The sequence below is a fragment of the Poecilia reticulata genome, chromosome 16 (genome assembly GCF_904066995.2).
Source record: "Poecilia reticulata chromosome 16, P_reticulata-male-v2, whole genome shotgun sequence".
NCBI classification, from domain to species: domain Eukaryota; kingdom Metazoa; phylum Chordata; class Actinopteri; order Cyprinodontiformes; family Poeciliidae; genus Poecilia; species Poecilia reticulata.
Window position 1 is genome coordinate 23,799,454 of NC_088845.1, and position 21,577 is coordinate 23,821,030.

The window sequence follows — 21,577 nt, forward strand, 5'->3', positions numbered from 1 at the left end:
GTCTCTTGAGGAGACATGGAAAAAAAAAAAAAAGAGAGACAAGACTACTCTTTTGTGGGAAGTATTTTTGAAATCCGAGCACTGAGCTTTTATGCCGGTGTGGGTCAGTGCTTAGAAAGCTGGAGTTTATCCTTCAGGTGTGGGAGGGGAAGACGGCCTGAATGAAACTTGAATTCTGTGCATTAAAAATACTAGCGATAAATTCGGGGTAACTTCCTTAAAAGCGACAGTTTGACTTCTGACAGAAAACCGAGATCAGAAATATAAATGCAAGGAAAACTATTTCCAATCTGTTGCGGTTAAATTGACCTTAATTTGCTTAGCTTGAGCCCGATTTTGTTTTTATTGGTGCTACCAGTTTTGGCAGAGCAGGATGTGGGCAAGCTTCTGATTCTGTACATTCTTGCTGTCAGTCAGAGAAGGAGCATTTTGCCTTTACTAAGAAAGCAAACTGATTGTAAATCAGACTTAAAAACATAAGGAAAATGCTAGGTCAAACACAACAACATCAGGGGATGTTTTCAATCTTTTATTTATTTTTTATTTATCAAACTTTTCTACCTACACTTAACAAAAAAAAAGACATTTAATATTATGTAAATATTAGATCAATAAAAAACATTTTAAAATAGACATGTGGACGGGATTAATCAAAATGAAAGGACTTAATTTGACACATGAGCCACATTTGAATTAATATTTCATTTTTTGAATGTCTATTTTCCTATTCATTAAATATAAAAGAACAAGGGACATGTGGGAACATGTTAAAGTAAGCCTTTTTTTTTTTTTTTTTTTTTTTTTTAGGAAACAAGCAAGAATAGCCGAAAATCAAAAGCAGATAAGATCTTAAAGAGAAATAAAAACCAGTATTGGCATCGAACGCATCTGTGCGCTTCATGTCATTTCTGAAACGAAACCACTACGTGAAAATGCTTCAAGTTTGTTCCTTCTGTTGTGTTGCAGCATTTTGCAAGCTAATTGCATTTAGACTAGATTTGTTGTAGTCTGTCCTGTTAAACTCTGCAGCAAACACATACCTTTTAATTAACAGACTGATGTCTTCCTCTGCATGACTGCAGCTAGTGTGCTTGTGTGTGTGTGTGTGTGTGTGAGAGAACAACTTCCTGAGAGTTTTGTTTGTGTGCGGATTGAGGATTATACAAGAGGTTTTTTAATAATGTGGTTTTGTTGTATATGCCTTGCCTTCATTTTCCAGAAGCGGTAAGGGAGCGGCAGATGTACAAACTTAAACTGGGGCGACTTGCGATATTCCTTAAATTTACAACTTCCCTCACGTGTGTGGGTTTTTGTACTTCAAAGTGCTTTATAGAGATGTGATAACTTTAGAAGGAGTGTCAGTTCTTTTTTTAGTCACATGAGTTCTCGCCAATCTGTATTTCACATATTAAAATTAATTATTTTCAAACAGGCCACATGCATTTTTCTAAATATGAACTTCCTCCTTTAAACATAAGGAAAACTCATGTCTAAGAAACTGTCTATATTTAAGCCTCAGCAACTGACACATGCTGCCTTCTGCTTCACAGCTGTGTTAGACTTATTTTATTTGTCTCAGAAGCCTCCATTGTTTGTGATGCACTTGGTTTTGCATCTGTTCATGTTTAGCTTAATTGTGAAAATGACTGACGCTTTAATTTTTTTCTAATTAATACTATAGAGTGTAGGGGTGTAGTAATGCAATAATTTCACGATATGATATGATATACGATATTCTGGTCACAATACGATTTGTTGAGCGATACAATTCAATACGATTCAGTGCATTTTTACAATTTTCTGAAGGACAGAGTGATTTTAGTGACATTATGTGTTCCATAGACTTGAATTTAGTTAACTGAAAACTGATTAAAAGCACCAACTACACAATACCTGACAGTCTAACAGTCTGCAGATAGACAAAATGAATCAAAGATGCAGTGAGAGAATTAGTTTCTGCCATTTAATTAATGTGGATTTGACATAAAACTCCAAAGTTTAAACGGTAATCCAGGAGCAGAGTGGGGAGATCATCAGCCTCTGTAGACTCTCAATATGCAAATAATTGCGTGTTTTCTCTTTTGGACACTGTGGCTGCATTTTGGAGTAGAAATGCAGCCACAAATGCAGTGTTTTAGACTATGGGGAAAAAGGTTTTTCTATCTTGGCTCCCGGAGTTAGCCATGGCTGTAAGCTGTTTACTACTAGCTGCTAAAGTAGTGGCTCCGCCTCACCCCGTAGTGATCGACTCCCTGCAGCTACGCAGCGCCGGTATTCCCCTGCTTGGATCTCTGAGTAGCTGCCTCTCAGACTGCCAGGATCTCATAGTTCTCTCAGTCTCTGATACTCTTTGTCTGTTGCTAATAAGAATGATCGATCAGCCATTGTTACCATGGAAATCCTCACTGTGCCGCGAATTCCGGCTGCGGGTTTTTCCTCTTCGTCTTCCTGCTCAAAACACAGCGCCGCTGCGCGCCCGCTTGGGACGTTATCAACCCATGTTAATTCTTCAGGTAATCCTTTATATACAGAACAGAAACCGCTAAGCTAAAAACTAATTACGAAGTGAATGCTACCAGTCGAAATTTGCATTCATTTCGCGATCTCACTGCTTTTGCAGCTGCTCCGTTCGCGCCGCTACTCCGTTCCGCTGCTCCGTTCCGCTTCTCTTTCATGGTTACTTACGCAACTTTTCTTCGTTTCTCAGCAACAAAATACAGCCCATCGTTATTTATTAAAGATTTTACATGTCCAAAAACACAGGAATCTAATGTTTCGTTTCGTTTTGTACGTTTGGAAGCTCATTCCCTCTCACATAATCGGAAAAGCCGGGGAATGGCGGCGCTTTTGACATTTCTGACATTCAATATGGTTTACTAATTTTAGCATAACTCCGGTTATACTTGGCCTATTAACACAATTTAAAAACTGGTGTGTAGTTTATAATGTGCACTTTAAGCTCAAGTTGGTTGAAGGTGACACTGAGGGAGGTGGAGTCTTGCTGCTGCGCCGTAACAAACTAGACGTTAAAAAGAGCTATAAGGCTATGAACCCCTAAGGTTTAACGGATCGATACTCGCGGATAAAAAATCGATACTTTCCTAGGGCGGAAAATATCGATATGTATCGCCGAATCATATTCTTTATATAGCCTTAATGGAGTGTGACATGCATTTGAATTCAGCCTACCTGAGTTAGAAGTTCAACACATATTTGGAAGGTTCAGTGTTACAGCTACAAGTCTTTTGAGTTAGTCGCTGTTGGCTTTTCATCAACATGCATATTTTCAAATGGTGCACAAAATTACAAAGAAGAAAACTATATATAATTTTAATTTCACTTCACAATTGTTAACTAATTGGGGTTAGTCCATCACATAAGGACTCAATATAGTATAGAAGAGTGTAAAACTGAGAGGGGAAGAAACACTCTTTTCAAAAAAAAAAAAATAGACAGACGTATGTCTATATATATATATATATATATATATATATATATATGTCTATTTTTTATATAAAGAGGGAAGTCTTCATTGGTCACAACAGTATATTTAGGCTTATTTTATGGTAGCTTAAATTAAACCTCTCTGAAATGTGAGACGGACAGGAGAGCACTCATTTGAGGTTGTATTGTTGGCAGCTCTACAGCATCAACCATTTAGCAGACCACTTTGACTTAAATAATGTGTGGATGTTGGGTTTCCACAAAGCTTGCAAACTTCAACTCTATTCATAAATTTAGAGATAATCGGCAGAGATTGGTAATAAAATATTGTGCATAGTTTTCTGTGATAATGGGATTTCTGTTTAATGTCAAATGGATGTTTGTTCAAGGGCAAGAACACCCAACAACATCCCTTCTGTGTACCATTAAAGTGTACCATTAAAACAGAAACGCAGCTCTGAATATTCACTCCAGAGCAATGCGGTGCTATATTTATCACATTTCTACACTGGCTGTATTTGTAGACAGTTGTTCTTCATGGGCTACACCACACTGTGGACTATGTTGTATGCCAACCCCGCTGTTAGTGCTGAACACATGAAGTGGCAACAAAGACCTCTCTGTACAGTTGACAATGTGAAGTATCGACAGCGGGCAGACAGTGTTTGTCTGTTTAAAGCAGCTGTTATGAGTCAGTTTATTTCTGGAAGCCCGCTGTCATATGTTAGTCACTGCGGTATGCGCGTTGGTAAGAGAGGAAGACAGACGGACTGCACATGTTTGCGTGTACAGATTTAATGGAGTCTGGTGGACACTCCAAGATTGTTGGATGCTGGTGAAACTTTTAATCCACTAATGCAGAGAAAACAATCACTTTGTGCTAAAACAATTTTTTTGAGGTGTTATTATGAAAACAATTATTCACTGCACAAATGATGTTTCTCTGATGTACATTGAGATAAACACAAGTGGAACTTCTATTTGACCTCTTGTTCTCTAAATAATCCAATTTCATGAAGATGGATACTTGGTTTAGTCTTTAAACAGGCATAGGTGTTGGGCATTGCCATTGTGAAAGCTGTTCTAGCAATGTCTGCATCATAAGTGTTTTTCCTTTAGTCTCTCTAGTGGGAGCAGTCTCTAATTGAACAATCATCTTGGGGAATAGACAACAGACTAATTAGCATTTCTAGCTGTTGTGCTTTTACATGATCTCTCTCTCTTTTCTGCATCGGCTTAATTGTTCTTCACCTATTTGCTTTTTCTGTTCTGTAGTTCTGCATCATCAAATATTTCTCTTTTTCCTACCAACATCTGCTATTTCTTTTTCTTATTTCTACTGCGGTTGCTTGTCACTCATAAGTCTAACTCATCATAAAACTGGAATATTGCAAAGACTCCTGTCACTTCTTACAGAACATATTCACTTAAATCACTATCAATTTTTCTGCTACTTTATTTTTATAATGTATGGTTACTTGTTTTTTTTATTTTTTATTAATCAATATAATGTATTCACTTGGTATTATTTTTTACTAAACCTAATTTTATTTCTATTTTCTCATTTATATACCTGTGATGTTGTGTTGTGAAACACTTTGGTCAGCTGGGGCTGTAAATGTGCTATGTAAGTAAACTTTGACTTGACTTGATGGAATTACTGCAAATACATATATTTTTCACTCATTTTAACATTTTTCAAATGAGTCTATAGAGTATAGACTAACTAGTCCAGACTAAAATTTCAAATTGTTACAATAAATTTTCTGATTTATTGTGCTGCATTTCTTTTTTTAACTGCCCTTGTTTCAATGCAAAATAATTTCTGCACCTCTAGTTTAGTGGAAAGGTGCATTTTCTGTAGCATTGAGAGATCCTCCCACAGCTTCAGTGAGAAAATAGTAATACAATTGAGAAGACTGAACTGAGTACTTGCAAGCAATACGATCAGAATGTCTCTTTGGTCAAAAGACATCACCTTTTTTCTTTTTTGGAGAATTACGGTTGTCCTGGAGTTTGTTTTTTGTGGAGTGATTCCCACATGGTTATTTGTCACTGGTCACAAATGGAAGCAATGACACCATGTGTTATAAGAGGAGAGGACAGATATAACAGAGTGGAGAGCTGTTACGGAAAGTGGGCTTCCTCTTTTTAGGTGTGAAAGAGATAGTCCTTGATCGTTGGTGGCTGACTCATCCCCAGGTCTTCGTAGCAATACAAAAACATTGTGGCTTGGGTTTACTACATGCCGTGGGTGACAGATTAATATTAGAGTGCTTTAATAGTCTGAAAGTCCCATATTAAAGGAAACCTAGCAGCCATATGCAAAGTGAGTTTCATTCGAGTGTGAACGCTCAGAGAAATGTGATGCTACATTGTCTTTTTTTTATTGCTGTGCTCGAGGAAAGCAGTGCTTTTAGTGACGCTAAAGAACCACCAAACAAATATGTCCTCAGTGTATAAAAAAAAAAAAAAGAAATATAATGTGCAGTCCAGTTCAGAACAATGAAAAAACTGTATCTGCAGGCATGACCTTCATTATGTCGCAACTAGTCTACATTTTTGTCTTGCTGTGTGTTTAGATTGCTAATTATGTGGTCAGTAATGCTTTTATCAAGGCATATGCTGAATTAGAGCCTGTTTGGGTTGCTAAGCAGGCGCTACCTGTTGCTACATGGTTTAGCAGCATGTAGAGAGCTCGTGTTTTAGATGTCTTTATCTACTTAACAGAAGAAAAAAAATCTATCACAGCTTCTTTGCTGGTTTTCTTTCTTGCCATCCTTGTTGGTTTTTGCCTTTCTAGGACACACGCCCTTTGTCAGAATGCGTTCAAAATCCACAGCTGCTGCTGAACCGAGGTCTTCTCTCATCTGCAGTCAAGCGGTGTAAATATAGGTTGTCATGGGGACACCATGACACCCAAGAAGTATGCTGGCTGGGTTGCAGGATGGTGTATATGTGTGGGTCCAGGGTGAAGTGAGGGAGTGTCTGGGATGTGCTCACATTCATCTGAGACAGGACAGTGGAAGGTGGAAGGTGAAGAATGGCGCTGATGACTGTTGTTGTTCATTCTAGTGCTTTTACCATTTGATTTTTTTATTTTAAACAAGTGTTTTTTTAAACGTACTGACTGCATATCTGTATTCAATAAAGAAAAATTTGGATTTTAATTCTTCAAGCCAGAAAAAAGTTTGTCAAACCTAACAGCAGCTTTGTAACGAAAACGTAATATTTTGTAAAATCTATAGTGGAGAGCCATTTAAATTCATGGCAATATTTTTATTATCAGAGATAATTTGTTAGTGAAACAAAATACACAAGAGGATAGTCTTTCATCAAAGTTTTCTTGCAGTGCTTGATTTAGGACAGCTCAGCTCAAGGACGGGTGGTGCTTACAGTCCAAAGCCAGAAACACAATCACCATCATTGTAATAAAACTATAAATCTTGCCTTACAACAGGTAGTCAGCGCCATCTGAGCTATCTGTCATTTTACCTTGATTATAGACATTATTGTATTGTTTCAGTAGGGAACTATGTCACCTGTCTGTGTGAAGTACTTGATTATCATATATAAAGTGATGATTATTGCAGTCAACTCATCCTAATACTTAGAAAAGATGTTGGCAACCAAGTTGTTCTTAATAAATTATAATTCATTCAGGTACTCAGCTGTGTTTGAGTGTGCTTTGCCCTCCCCTATCTCTCTCTGCTAATTGTAAGTAGCAATCTTATGCTAATTGCAGGGTGGCCTTTACTTTGTTGGGACAAATTTGAGGGTGGATGCTTTGTCCAGTTCCTGAATAATAACTCACAACTGTTATGTTCAAAGCATTACTGTTTTAGCAGCTAAACTGGTGGACATTATCTTTATACCAAGAGTTAAAATTTGTTCATACCAACTTGATACCTGACATATTTTCTATTAAGTCTGCCACAATGAACAAAAGATACACGTCTTTTTTTTAATCAATGTATATTTGGCATACTTTATGCTTGTAATGTTAAACGTAGAAAAAATAAAACCCACACACATAGTACCAGAAAGATATGGGTCTGGAGTCTGAAGCTGCTATAACAAATGAAGACCAGTGTTGTTTGTTTAGGGGAATATTTTGACAATGCTCTGCTGGAGTCATGTTCTTACAACTCGAATAAATCAATGTGATGCTTTTGATAATCTTCCTGGGAATGGATGGATAACCACCGTTTGTCAGCTTTAAATGAAGTATATCACTTGCGTCTAAACCAATTACCTGATCAGTCAATGTGTATGTGGAAATTATAATGTCTTGTATTACAGGGTTGCACATCATAACTTCTATTGTCCTTGACTCTAAGGACATCCCTGTAGGGCTGCCGGGATGCTGGTGCCTACTCCGTCTCTCACCCAATGACGCGGGTGGAAAAGTTGCCACTAAATTGAATAAGTAAAAAACAAATTGTCAGAAACAAATTAGTTCACAATCACCAGTGGTTGTCTTGTGTTTTTCAGCATTGTTTATGATGTTGTTTATCAAATGTGAAAAACTAGTTGTACTAGCGTTGCTATGCTGCAGCTATGTCCTTCAAGCAATGTAACTGCATGTTTATAAAGCAAACATGCAGTTACTGGAGTCTGAAGCTGCTTTTTTTTATTTTTATTTTGAGAGGGTGATAGCTTTTTTTTGTTTGAATTATTCCTTTCTAATACCTTGATCCAAAACATCAGTCAGTTGACTTCCTGCTGTCACTATGTGCTTGTTCGGTAGTGATAACTGCAAAGTCATTGACTCTGTGCTTTGTAAATAAACTGACTCGAACTTTGTCTATTGCTCACATTTAAAATGGTGCTGCACAGTGGCCCAGCTCTTAGCCATGTTTTCTTGTAACAAGAAGATCATGTGTTCAAATCTGACCCAGGGCCTTTATGCATGCAGTTCACATGTTCCCTCTGTGAATGTGTGGGTTATTTTTCTCCAAAAGCCTAAAAGACGTGTTGGATTAATTGGTAAATCCAAAGTGCCTTCAGGTATAAGCTTTGTAAATGTTGAAACGGGTGCATATTTATCCAACTACATTTTTTAGTAGTGAAACCAGAGAATAGTTCTTCTTGAGTAATGGGTGTCTTAAATCTTATCAAAAAAGATCTAATAAAGACTAAAAGGTGTTTTATTGTGAATTGGAAGTAATGTATCCTTATGAATGATGTTTAGTCAAGTGAAAGGGACTTGGTGGTTCTGAGAGGTCCATTAGCAGTGTATGTGTATTTGTGCATGTGTGTGTGTATATATTAAAAAAAAGAAAAAAAAAAGAGAGAGAGCACTTTTGTAACTGAATTCCTGCAGCATCACAGGACTGCACTTACTGCACCCCTGTGCCAGAGCAGGGTTTCCTGCTTTTCCTCCATTACTTCTCTTTTACTCTCCTCATCTTTCTAATTGCTTACGGTGATTGCAACTCTGTGGGAGACCAGACTTTTTCCTAAAGGCGTCTTTGTCTATGCTGGAGAGAGGAAAGGAGAGGGCGGGAAAGTGAAATGTTGCTCTAAAGAAGAGAGGGAGAGGAGGATACTAGCTCACTGTGCTAAGTCTGGCTGAGGCCCAGTCTTACAGGTCCACAGAGCCTGGTTCTGTTTACCTTTAAAGACCAGACCTACCAGGAAGGCTTCACATCCTAATGCCTTTGCAGCTCCTTAAGCGTTTATAAGAATAACAATGTAATAAACAATATAGTAGTATGTTTATGGTGGGTAACCCATATGTTTGAAGGAGTCTTCAAACTTAATAATAAAACAAAGCCCACACTATAATTTGTTACTTCTAAGTGGATTATAATAAGTGTTGTCATAACCTTAATTGTGGGCTGTCATTCTAATGACACAACCAGCGGAAACCACTCTGCATTGCATGAGTTAATGACTCCCTGTGTCCTCTGGGTCAGAGTTAGCCGATGTCTCACAGCCTGTCAATGTTTAACCTTACTCAGGTTAGAGTCCGCTCGCTGTCAAGCTTATTCTTATTTTTCTATTCTGGACTGGGTGGAAAAACCTCGGAGAACGTTGAATTTTACAGCGCTGGGTTGGACGATAAAAGACGGACATACAGATTATTTAGAGGAGCTTGCTGAATCTTGGAACATTTGTAAAGGTTGAGATTTATTCTGAACACCAATTGTTTGGACACTCTAACGCAAGGATCTCCTTTGATGTAAGTGAGGTGCTTCTATGATATTCACATGTACTGTTTGAAAAAATGTTGTCTAGAATAGTTATTTGCCATTTTGTACATACAGTGCATAACTTGTTGACATCTACTGTTTCTGTTGGGCTGCCGATTGTAGCCTCAGGAGTTCATGTTGATAATATCTTTCTCAAGCTCGTTACAGGAGGAATGTTTTAATAGAACTGTTGTTCTCATGGTCTGAACATGCAGCTGTTTTTAGTAGTTTTCGTGCCAACAAAGTTTTATTTACTTTTGAAATGTATTTTATTTTAGGTAGTTTAGGAAAACCAGGTGATCCCAAGAACTGGGTGTTGGCTACCATGAAATTCTCTCGGTGGATAACATTTATTAAGCTCCACTGTATTGAAGCATTTATTCAAAAACATAATACTTAAATGCGCAACATGATTATATCTATTGTGTCTTATTTCTATTGATACTAAAATAATGTCATTGAATGTTACTTATAATAATGCTATCTACATTTTTTATTAGTTTTTGACACTTTATTTTTTCTTAAATCTATGTAAAACCCCTGGTAAATTTAGCAGTTTTTAAATAAAGATGCTTGTCACAGAATGTTGCACCTTAATTATTATTATTTTTTCTTTACAATTTATGTGAGCAGAAAAAAGACATAAAACAATGTTATATCTATAATGAATACATTTTTAAAAAACTTCAGCATGATGAAGAAGTCAACATATAACAGTACTATTATGAACAAACTTATTTAAAGCTTGTTTCCAAGCCTGGACAGTAGGAGCCTTTCAGACATCAAAAAAGCATTGCACAGCAGTAAGTGGGGGAGGGGCAGCGCTACATTAATCTACACTTGCAGGCTTACAGATGGAATTTTCTTTATTGCCTCAGAAACCAGTTTTAGTCGTGAAATGCTCACACTTTAAACCCTTTGTTTACCTCGATACCAGTAACCAGTCCTTTCCAGGTTTCATCTTAGTAAAACTATGATTCATCAGGTGTTTTATAGGTTTACAGGTGACTATATTTTTATAACAACCTGTTAGTGCATTTTTTTATTTAAAATAATTACCCAGAGCTGCAATAAGATTGAAAAGAGATGTTTATGAGGGGTGCAATGGAATGCAATTCAAAGGCGAGAACTAAGTGACACAAAGGCATTTCATAGAAGGGTGGGCGGTCTTGGATATAGGAGAGATAGCGGAAGGAGAATCTGCAGAAATTGTTAGATTGTTGTTGTGAGTCATTTCAGAGTCGCGTGGAATCAGTAGCTGTTCAAAGATTAAACATCTTGATAGCCAAACAGACGATTTCAGTTTCAGTTGTAGTATGAATGATGTCTTTGGTGCAACACTGCACCAAAGACAGAAATACAGAAGAAAAAAAAATGTCATTGGTATTCAGGCTGCTCCTGAGGTGGCAACAGTGGAATCCATTCACAAGGCCGGGTTGTTATGTAAGCAGTGCTGAATTCAAGAGAAACAAAAGTGTCTCAGTTGAAATGGAAGTAAAGATAAAATTAGTACTTCTAAAAAGGTAATAGAAAACACCTGGAAACATCTAATATTTCCTGTATTTTTTATATTTTTATCTTTGGACTTGTTATCCAGGAGGAGAATGAAAGTTCCTGCCCCAGCTCCACCGCAGGCCCCCCAACCTGCTCCTCGACATTTGTTCAGGTACTCTGCACCTGATGGAGGAGGGACATCAGCCATGGATGTCAAGGAAAACATCCTAAGACCCACCATCGTTTTCCAGCTAACTCTACCACATGGCTACCAGGTTTCTGTAACAGAGGATGGAAGGTTAGTCCAATGAAAGTGCACTGAAGCACATGTTTAATCTCTCAAATTCCAGTGGTATTTGTTCACTCACTTTGTCCTTCCAGTGCTTTTGTCTGTGAGATATTTTGGTTGTGAATGCTGATACAAGTTCTACAACCTACTGCCATTTTACTTAAACTGATAAATCTAGAAATCTTAGTCTTAGAGTTGAGTTAAACTCCCAAACTGGAATATGATAAATGGATGTTGCCCTATTTTATGGAGCCTGGTGAATGTTCACATGCCGTTCTCTACACAGTGCACAGGCTTTTGTCCTGGTGTGCGGTCAGCTGACCTGCTAATGCACTCCATAATGAGGTTCCCTCTGCTGAGGCAGAAAATTGGGGATGTCTTTGATAGAAAACCCCCCCAAAAAAACAAGCCTCTCTTTATTACAAAGAAGAATCTTAAGGACAGCAGATGTCTCCATTGTATTTCCCACCAGTGTACAATTTTTTTTTCTCTGGTTATTATAGCTTAACCAGTTAAAAAGTTAATTCGGAAATCCTATGTTACTGCCTACACTATACTGTCTTGACTGTTGTCCAGTTTTAAGTCATTGACACCCTCCATAAGGAGAGTAAAGTCTCCTTATGGAGGGTCTCGAGAGAATCCAAATATGAAGAGTTTCCCTTTGACTTTTAACCTCTTGAAGCAGTGTCTATTTTTAACGGTGGGGGTTGTGGAAGATCAAATCTCACTGTATTCAACAGCTGATAGCAAAACAATTGTGTGACAGGTTGTACATTTCTAATATAGTTCTAGCAACAGAATAATTTACAAGTGTAAATTATTTGCCCATTTTTTGCAGTTTTTCCATGCTTTTACTACTTTGTCTACCAGCCATTTTCCTTCCACTCAACTTTCCAATAACATGCCTAGATACAGGACTTTGTGAACAACGAGGTTCTTTGATGATGACCTATGGACAAGTCAATATCTGTCAAGTCAGTGGTCCTCTTCATAACTGTTTAGGCCACAACACAACATTTTTGTATATTTTTTTTATTGGTCATTCGTAAAATTACAATTTAAAAAAAAAACAACAGACAAAGCTGTACATTTAACATATATGTGCGTCACTGATTTATTCACTTTTTAGTAATATCCTAATTTACTCAGATGCGTGACATTATGTTATATGCAGTAACCCTGTTTTTCTAAAAGGTTTTGGATCAAAGCAATTTCACGATGTTTTAGAAATTAGTTATTTTATTGAATACAAATGAATGTGCTGTGGTCATCATTTTATATCATGATTTGCATTGACTTACAGAAATCTCTAACTCTTGTATAAGAATACTCAGACAAAGTTATGTAGAGAAATCTGACAGCATATTGGAAAAGGGTTAAAAGAATCAGTGTTTGTGTCTTTATTTGCGGAGGTGAGCTGACACTGATCTGTTATGTCAAAAATCTTTTTAATGCCCCTGTATAGCACTCATATCAAATTGGTTACATAATTTAGTTGTGTAACTTGTATCTTTATTTTCTGTTGCATGTTATGCACCGGGTAGATAACAGGTAGCATGCTACTCAGAAACCCAAAATCGTTAGGACAGCTAATAGCCGATTACTTAACTTTGATGAATTGCACCACAGTGTTTTAATATTATAAAAATCATATGCCACTGTGTTGCCTTTTCAGGCCCACATATGGAGTACACGGATTCCAAAGTCAGAGATTTTCTCTTCAGCGGTCTTTGTTATGCCATCTGTCTCCGTTATGTCATTTGATCTGGATTTTCCCACGAAAGGAGAGCATTTATTTCTTTGTCTGACGATTGACCAGTAGTGATATAGACCTAATTCATCACTTGCCCTCTCCAACTGGATTGCAAAGCAAATGAATAAGTAGAGGGCAGAGCCAGTCCTGTTACACTAGTGTTTTTTTTTTGCTGTTGTCTTCTCTTGGATAAACCTTGCAATATTTGGTCAGTATTTAAAAGGAAAAAATATATATCTATTTACTACTTGTTTTGCTTATTGATAACTTATTGCTGTTTAGTTTTAAATTTGACTTGGATATTTTAGAACAACACTGTGCAAGTGCTCATCTATGGACTCCCCAGTTAGATATGAACACATCACATGTTTGAGTTTTTCAAAAAGCAAAGGAAAAACGTCAGTTAATTCTGGCAAAAAGAACTTTATTGTCCTGCTTATTTGCAGTTCTTTAGGTAAGAATTTGTTTTGCTTTCCTTTTTTTGTGAAGCTGAAGCTAGGTAGGCTTTGTAACCCAATATTCTGTCCTTACACAGACGGGCACAGGCATATTATCCGGACACACTTTCACTCCTCTTTCTTTTCCCGTCTCCCAGTAAACCCTTGATGGATTTGCTGGTCGATCTGTGTGGTCACCACCATCTTAACCCGTCAATGCACACCTTGGAGCTGCTTTCCCCCGAGGGTCACTCTTTGGGATTCAAGCCCAACGCCCTGCTTGGCTCCTTCAATGTGGCCTGCGTGCTCATCAAGGAGAAAGTCGTGGAGGACAAAGTGTCGCGTAGACCAGCTCCTAAAGTGCCAGAGGTGAGTTTACGGGGAATCCCGATTTCGTTGCAGCAGGTCCCACTTTTTTGTTGTGTGCACATTGTGTTTTGAAGTCTATTTGAGGTCATTTAAAAAATACTGCATGTTACCGCCTGAAATCAGTTCAAATGCGCCACGATTCTTATGTGTTATGTTGTGGCCAAAGGTATTTTCCTAAAAATGAGGCAGATATTTTAACAAAAGAGGATTACAATTAAAGAACATCTTTTTTTTTCAGTCATATATGAATAACCATCAGTTAATACATTTAACATCCTAGAAAAAATAGATTGCATTACGTAACAATATTTCATATGATGTGCTTTATGTTGCTGCCATGAGGCCCCATGTAATCTTTCTTCCACCCTATCTACTTTGTGCCAATGACCACTGGCAGAAGGCAAGGCCAGTGAAACCTGTAAGGGCTCATGCTAAGGTAGGAAGCTGGTTGCTTGTAAGCTGACCTGTACATACTAGAGTCAATTTTAAACACTCTTTATTTTTTGTGTGCCTTTTCTGAGTGGAAACTCTACAGGTTGTAACATTCAAGCTTTTTACTTATTTTTTTCCCCTCTTCAGCTGTTTCTTTTTGTGCCTTATTCTCTGCCTCTCCTTAGCTTTCCTCGGGTGTTTCAATATTTGATGAGTCCCTTACCTTTAGTTACCATGCATTATTTCTCTGCTGTTCTCAGGGCTCAGTGGCAGCTCTGTCTGCCTTTGACCTGACCTGGCCTCAGGCCAGAAGCCAACACTCCTCCAACAACTGCTGTCAGTCATTTACTGTTTTATCCCTTCACCCATTGGGCTTTTCAGCAGTTAAAGTCAGACTGCGGTGGGATCATTTTGTACTCAGCTGATCAATAATAGGGTATTTTAATAGGGCATACCAAATTGGCCATAACATTATGGGTAGTTTCTCAATTGGGAGTTATTTCTAGTGCTGAAACAATTAATCGGATTAATCATGCTAGGTCCATTATTGAAATGACCATCACCTATTTTAGTAGTAGAGTATGCAAACTTTAAAAGAAGGTCATTTGAAGAAAGAATGACACACTTGGAGCCAAAACAGTAAATGTATACATTTTGCATTTAAAATTAAAAAAACAAACTTCTTTGTCTGTAAAGACATAATATCTAGAACTCCTCAAGTGACATTGTTTTAGTTTCTCCTGCTTCAAATTCTGTAAAAGAAAAACCTACAAGTAAACACCTTTTGCTTCCAGTTAGGTTAATTGGGGAAAAAAATGCACAGGTTGATGTTGGAAACATTATTTATTTAGCTTTATATGCATTCTTTGCTCCACATGATCAAAAGCGCACTAGAGGAATGTTATGTTTAAACAATAAATTGTTTATTCTATTATTTTAAAAATCAAGTTGAATTCTTTGTTTTTATTTTTGCTTTTTTTATGCATTTCTAATATTTAATAAAATAAGCTGCAGTGATTAAATGAAAAATATGCAGAATGTGTCAATTTTTTAAATCCAGTTAATCGTCAGAATATTTGATGGAATAACTGCTTACTAAAATAATCATTAGCTGCAAACACTTATTTCCCATTATGCTGCCAAATCCTTCTGATCCAATAAGGCATGGACTCAATCAACTTTTTCATCAGATATTGTCCCAGAGTCGTCATGTCGTCAGTAATGAAGGGAATTTGTGAGTCTCAAACTCTCTGTGATCTGCAGATGATGGAGGAAGACTTGCAGGTGCAGAACAGATGTGAACTGGTAAACAGACTTGGTGCATATGACACGCTAGTCATTTAAAAGCATCACATACTTAATGTTTTCTGTTGTTTCAATCTTTCCATCAAGCATCGGCAACTTTTTTCTTTTATTAGAAGTGCAACCAGCTATTTTTCTACTTTCCCATTGTCCAACTAAACAATTGGAATTTTTTCACTGACTGGCACATTTTTACTTAATGAGGCTTTTGTCTGACCAGTAGACCTGGATTTACTGACTAATTGTGTCCATCATTATCTCCTTTGTGTCAGAAAACTGTGCGTTTGATGGTGAACTTCCACGGCAACCAGAAGGCCGTCCTACGGGTCAACCCGCTGGTTCCGCTCCAGGCTTTGATACCGGCCATCTGTGACAAGTGTGATTTTGACCCGGCACATGTCCTGCTCCTGAAAGACTGCGTCAGTCGCCACGAGTTACCGTTGGACAAATCTCTGACAGAGCTGGGCATCAAAGAACTCTACGTGCACGATCAGAGTCTAGGTAAACCTTAACCCGAATTAACGCTAATTCTAATGTGGTGCTGTGTTTACGACGGCGATTTCAGTGACAAATGTCAAATAGATTTTGCTTTATATGGATATTTTGTCTTATCTGTTCAGTTGCGTTTGGATTCAAGGTCAGATTTTATGATTCATGTCGTGCTGAGAAACCAAAGCCAGAGAGATTCTGTTTTTATCACAGAAATTCTTGGTGTGGCGCAGAATGATGCAAGCAAAACATTATGTCATATTTAGTCATATTTATGGTCAAATGCAGTTATGTAATTTTTAGCATCCAGCTGTGTTAACTACTGGTATGCATGCAGTCTCCTGGCAGGAGGAGCGTTTGCTTAATTTCAAACTTATTCACTAGTCTTAGTATCCTAGATATGTACATTATCACATCACACTTTGGTGTATTTCAAACACAAGAGCATGCATATTTTCATCTGGGTACTGTAAAATTGTTTATTATTTGCGTGAGTATTCTCCACATTAGTTTAGTCTGTGTTGCATTTTTAGATGTTTGAAAGTCTCCACAGAGCACAAACAATTTATCAGTCTGTTTGTAAAATTTTTTTTTCCAGTTTTACAGCCTAAAATGGCTTCTGCCCCTGTTCTGAACAACTCAGGTATACGTCCTCCATGTTGCTGGTGCTAATGTTGTCTATACTAACCCCCAATGGCTGTTTAATCCAATCTACTGCTGCTTCCTCATTAACAAAGTCTTTAGTGCTTTTATTAAGCTTCGTAGGATGCTTATAGTAAGAACTATGTAAAAAAATAAATGGTGTGAAGTTCTTATTGTAATACGTGACACCTTTTATTTCTGAATAATTGTAATGAACTTAATTAACTTTGCTAATTTAGAGACCAATCACATCACTGCTCAGTAGGATAGCATGAAAATAGCATTTTTATTTGGAAACATCAGTTTAACATGTGAAGGTTAATTAAAACTGGTTGAAAACAGTTGGGTTTTGGTGCCCTCTGCTGGGTAATAAAGTAAGATATTGCAATTGAATTCGTTTTTTCATTAATTAAAACCACTTTTTGGATGTTTTTGTGTAAAGTAATGTAAATAACAATTTAAATTGAATGTTTAGTTATTAAAAACACTCTGACTTCTTTATAACTGTGATTTATGCATTGCTACAGTTTCAGAATAACACTGGCCCCTAACTCTTAATATGACTCATTAATGATGCCATATCTAACTCCACTTCCTCTACTTTTTTCTGTTTTTTGTAGATTCTTTTTATTCCAGTACTACCAGTCTGGGAAGACCCCAAAAGAAAGGGTTGCTAAATATTTTCCCATTCAGCAAAAGGAAATCAAAGGTAAGATTTTAAATGTCACATGTAGGGAGTCAACTAACCTAACATCTAATTAAATTTATTTTCCTAGTCAAAAGTAAACCTGTATTGTGTATAAATCTAAAGCCTCTGAACAAAGTTGTAAGGCACATTCCTTGAGTTACGGTCATACTTTTGGACAGATACAAAATGGCTATTTCTATATTGTTGAAAATATCTGAACACAAATGTGTCTGATTTCTGCTTGAGACCGTCTCAAAAATTCATCTTTCATCAGAAAGATGCATTTTTAAGATTGCATTCTTAACAACAATGATGAGGTTGAGGATCAGATTGCTGTCTAATGTAAACAACCAGAGAAAATGCTTTGAAAAACACTAAATGCATGTGTGTCTTTGAATGCTGCATGTGTGTATTCCTTTCCATTTGCAGACTGACAATAAGTCTTTGGACATGGATGACTTTGATGACATTGCAGTTCAAAACTCAGACTCAAAATTCAATGTAAGTATTTAAAATATATTTATTAATCTCATCTGAACTAGTACTATCCATTTTTATGAGTGAATAGCACAACAGTTGATTGCAGCATGTATTGAGTCGGCAAGTTGTTGGACTCATTTTGTCCTTAGCATATAGTTAGTTAAAATTTAATGTTGCTTTGTTTCCAATCAGTGAAGACTTTTATTCTTGCTCAGCAGTATTGTGTGAGGTAAAAATCATTAATATGTTGATGGGTCTAATCTTTTGTCTGACCTAGTATTAGGATCATACTAATATGATGCTTTCTTTGGAAAGCATAACGTGGTCACGGAAAAATTTCCTGATGTTGAAAATTTGCAAGAAAAGGGTAGATTTTTTATTTTTATTTATTTTTTCTGATTAAATGCATATATTTCCAGTATTAAAACTTGGACATTATCTGTCTTTTAAAGGCATAAATTAACATGCAACTGGAAGCACTGAATGCTTGAACAATGGTGTGGCTTATGCGCATCCTTTTGATGAAAGTCCAAATGCAGAGTTGCAGTACATGTTTTTCTAGCTGGGTCATTAAAATGTCGGTCACTATAACTGCAGTAAAGGGACACTGTTTTCTTTTGTCCTCCAGAGGGCAGTAGCTGTCTTTACATTTGTAAGCAGGCCTCTGTCATGTGGATGTAGAAAAATAACCTGTTTTACATGCAAACACTTAATTATAAGTTGGACAATTACAATAGACAGGTTTACCAGTTATTATTAATAGAGTAGTAAGTGGAGAGCAATGGACCTTATTCCTAAACATAGTCAGAAGGTTAAGATCAGCAGCTTCTTGGTTTGATTGAACATCTAAAAATGTTTAGTAAAATTAGAATCCTTGATAGATGCGTTTGCAACTAATTATTTCAGGTTTAAACATCAACGTAAAACTTCTCGTAACCATGCCACTGTAAGGCAGATTCTCAGCTGCCGAGGTCTGCTTGTTACACCCATAACTTCATTAAGAAGGGAGTCAATTGCATTAGGTAGAGAAACACTGGCCGGCTCGCTGCTGTTCAGTTTCACTGAGTTAAAAAGCTGCTGGTTGGACTCCACCCTCCTGTTTTCTGTCATATCACTAACACTGTGCATTGCCTTCATTGTTGGTCTGCTTGCTGATGATGCTTTATAGCATATTTCTCATTGTGTGCCTCATAATTATTTGAAAATGTTAAGAATGAAAACTTTTGAACTGAGTCAGGAAGTGTTTAAAAAAAAAAAAGGAATGCATGGATAGGATTTATGCGTGCAAAACGCAATGTAATGGGCATTGTGTCATCTTTATGATATAATCCAAATACCAAAATGTATCTAAGGCAGTGGCAGCTAAGTTTGATTTATAGATATATTTATTCTTGGCCTTATCGCCATCAGTGGGTCTCAATGCAGCTTGGCTTTTGTCTCTGATATGATTGTTCTTCATTCACTGACTGTTATCAGACCACACACATGCATTTGTGAACCAAAACACACACAAAGATCCACGCATGCATACGCGCTGTTATCAGCTTGAAGGCATCAAATTACACTACCTTGGCTACATTAGCACAGATAAAAGCCCAGCCTCTTATCTGTAATTGTTCATTAAGGGCTAAACTACTGTGTATTTCAGGGTAAGAGTGTGTGGTCCTAGAAACTCTGACATTTCACATGTCCTTTATATTTGGGTAATTCTGTTTCAAATGGAAGCTAATTAAAAACACTAAAACAAAGTATGAATTTAATTCAGTTGTGTGACAGAATATAATGCTAAAGTGAGCCACAGATTTCAGCACAGAAAAAGAAAAATGTTTTTGTTTCGCTTGCATTTGATGTAACAGAGTGTCCTTCAAGTGTGTGTCAGTGGAAAAATTAAAGATTCTACATCACACTAACTAACCATGATGTTTTAATGAGTGGACAACTCAACTGTCCATGCATTACAATATGGACCGTCGTCCATATTGTAATGGCTCACAAATCAGCCAAAGGTGCTGAGTTGTAGGCACAACTCAAAAAAGGGCTACAAGGCCGTATCCAAGTGTCTTCAAGTTCCAGTTGGCCCAGTATAAATGTTATACAAGACTTTCCACATGGTGAAAAAAAAAAACCCAGTTTCTTTTAGGATATGCCTGTGTCGTTTCCAACCACGATAAGAAAAAAGAGTCCAGTTTGAATGAAAAATATATTTCAAACTAAATGATAGGCTTAACTGTACCTCTGGCATTATGTCCTTCTGGAACGCGAGCCATCGCTCCTTTCATTTTCACACCAACTCTGATCAGCTTTCCTATCCCTGCTGAAGAAAAGTACCCCACAGCATAATGCTGCCACTGCCCGTAGACGGCATTAGTCTTCCCCTGTGCGTAAAATGTTCACTTTTGCTCTCATCTAACCAGGACACCTCCTTCCACATTTGCTGATGTCTCTTACGTGGTCTGTGTCAAAGTGCACACTTGACTTTTTCTTATATCCTCCCTTTTTCTTATATCTCCCTTCTCAGCAAAGACTTTCTTCTTGCCACTCATCAAGAAAGGCTAAATTTGTGGACTGTAAGACTAACGGTTGTCTTGTTGGCAGATTCTTGAGCTGAAGTTTTCTGCTGCGGGTCTCGTGGCTGATTCTCTGATTAACGCGTTGTTGCTCGGCCTGTCAGTCTAAGTGGACAGACCGTCTCTTTGTTGGTTTAGTTTGTCTGTACTCTTTCTGTCTAGTGGGGTTCTTGCCTAATCTACTCTAACAAACCTTTGAGGATTTGCAGAACTACTTGGCAAAAAAAAAATCTGCAGCAGATTTTTTGTTTCAGTTTTTAGTCTTTAATTTATTTAGGGATGTCTGATTAAAGTTATAGATTTGGAACAAGTTAAGGGGGAATAAATACTTAAATAAATATGCTACATCTTGATATTGGGTGATACTTATTCATGTTTTAGAGTAGGTTGCCGTTTTATAATTATTCTCTGAAAGTACTCAAGATCTAAATCCCCTTTGCCCATAAACTCTGCATGAACTCTACTGCATTATAATATTTGTGAGAGCATGTCTTCTCCCTCTGCACTCTGCCAAACCCTGCTGAAGTCTTTAAAAAGGTTTCTGTATTTCTCCCTCATGCATTCTGTCAGTTATTCATTTTCTGAGGTCTATAAAATACCCAGCCTTTATAGCTTTTTTTTTTCCCCCTCTTCCCCTTCCAATCACACACTTGCACTTGTGATCTTAGATGAAACCGACTTGAAAGATTCAACCAGAGGGCAGAGAAATACTGCATACTTTCCATTCGGTGACTTTTAAATGGTAGCACAAAAACAAGTCCTCAAAGTTCAAATCGCAGCAGGCGTTGGCGCTTTTAATTGTCGTCGTAAGCCACCTTTGTTTTTAAGTACCTTAAGTTATTTGCTAATGTGTTGTTTTCTATTTATAGCTCTCAGTAATGGGCATCACTACAAGATGCAGTATGTAAATGATGCTCCTCTTGGTTCCTTTTGTGTTGCTCTCATCGTTATTATGAATGCGATGCCGACTTGTGTTCCCTTCCCAAGTGCCTCT

General features: G+C 37.3%; 1 protein-coding gene across 8 annotated transcripts in view; it reads left to right on the forward strand.

The window, feature by feature from the left end:
• Positions 1–21,577, forward strand: part of cobl (cordon-bleu WH2 repeat protein) — a 53,947-nt gene that overhangs the window by 1,808 nt on the left and 30,562 nt on the right. For 4 of the 8 annotated variants that reach the window (XM_008432151.3, XM_008432147.3, XM_008432144.3 and 1 more), the window contains 6 exons: positions 11,239–11,433; positions 13,773–13,983; positions 15,990–16,218; positions 16,805–16,849; positions 17,469–17,557; positions 17,966–18,037. In XM_008432151.3, the coding sequence (XP_008430373.1) occupies positions 11,239–11,433; positions 13,773–13,983; positions 15,990–16,218; positions 16,805–16,849; positions 17,469–17,557; positions 17,966–18,037 (841 nt within the window). Of the gene's footprint in view, positions 1–2,005; positions 2,514–9,208; positions 9,632–11,238; positions 11,434–13,772; positions 13,984–15,989; positions 16,219–16,804; positions 16,850–17,468; positions 17,558–17,965; positions 18,038–21,577 lie in introns of those variants that run through there. The other 4 variants (XM_081597426.1, XM_008432146.3, XM_008432149.3 and 1 more) reach the window with 4 other exon arrangements.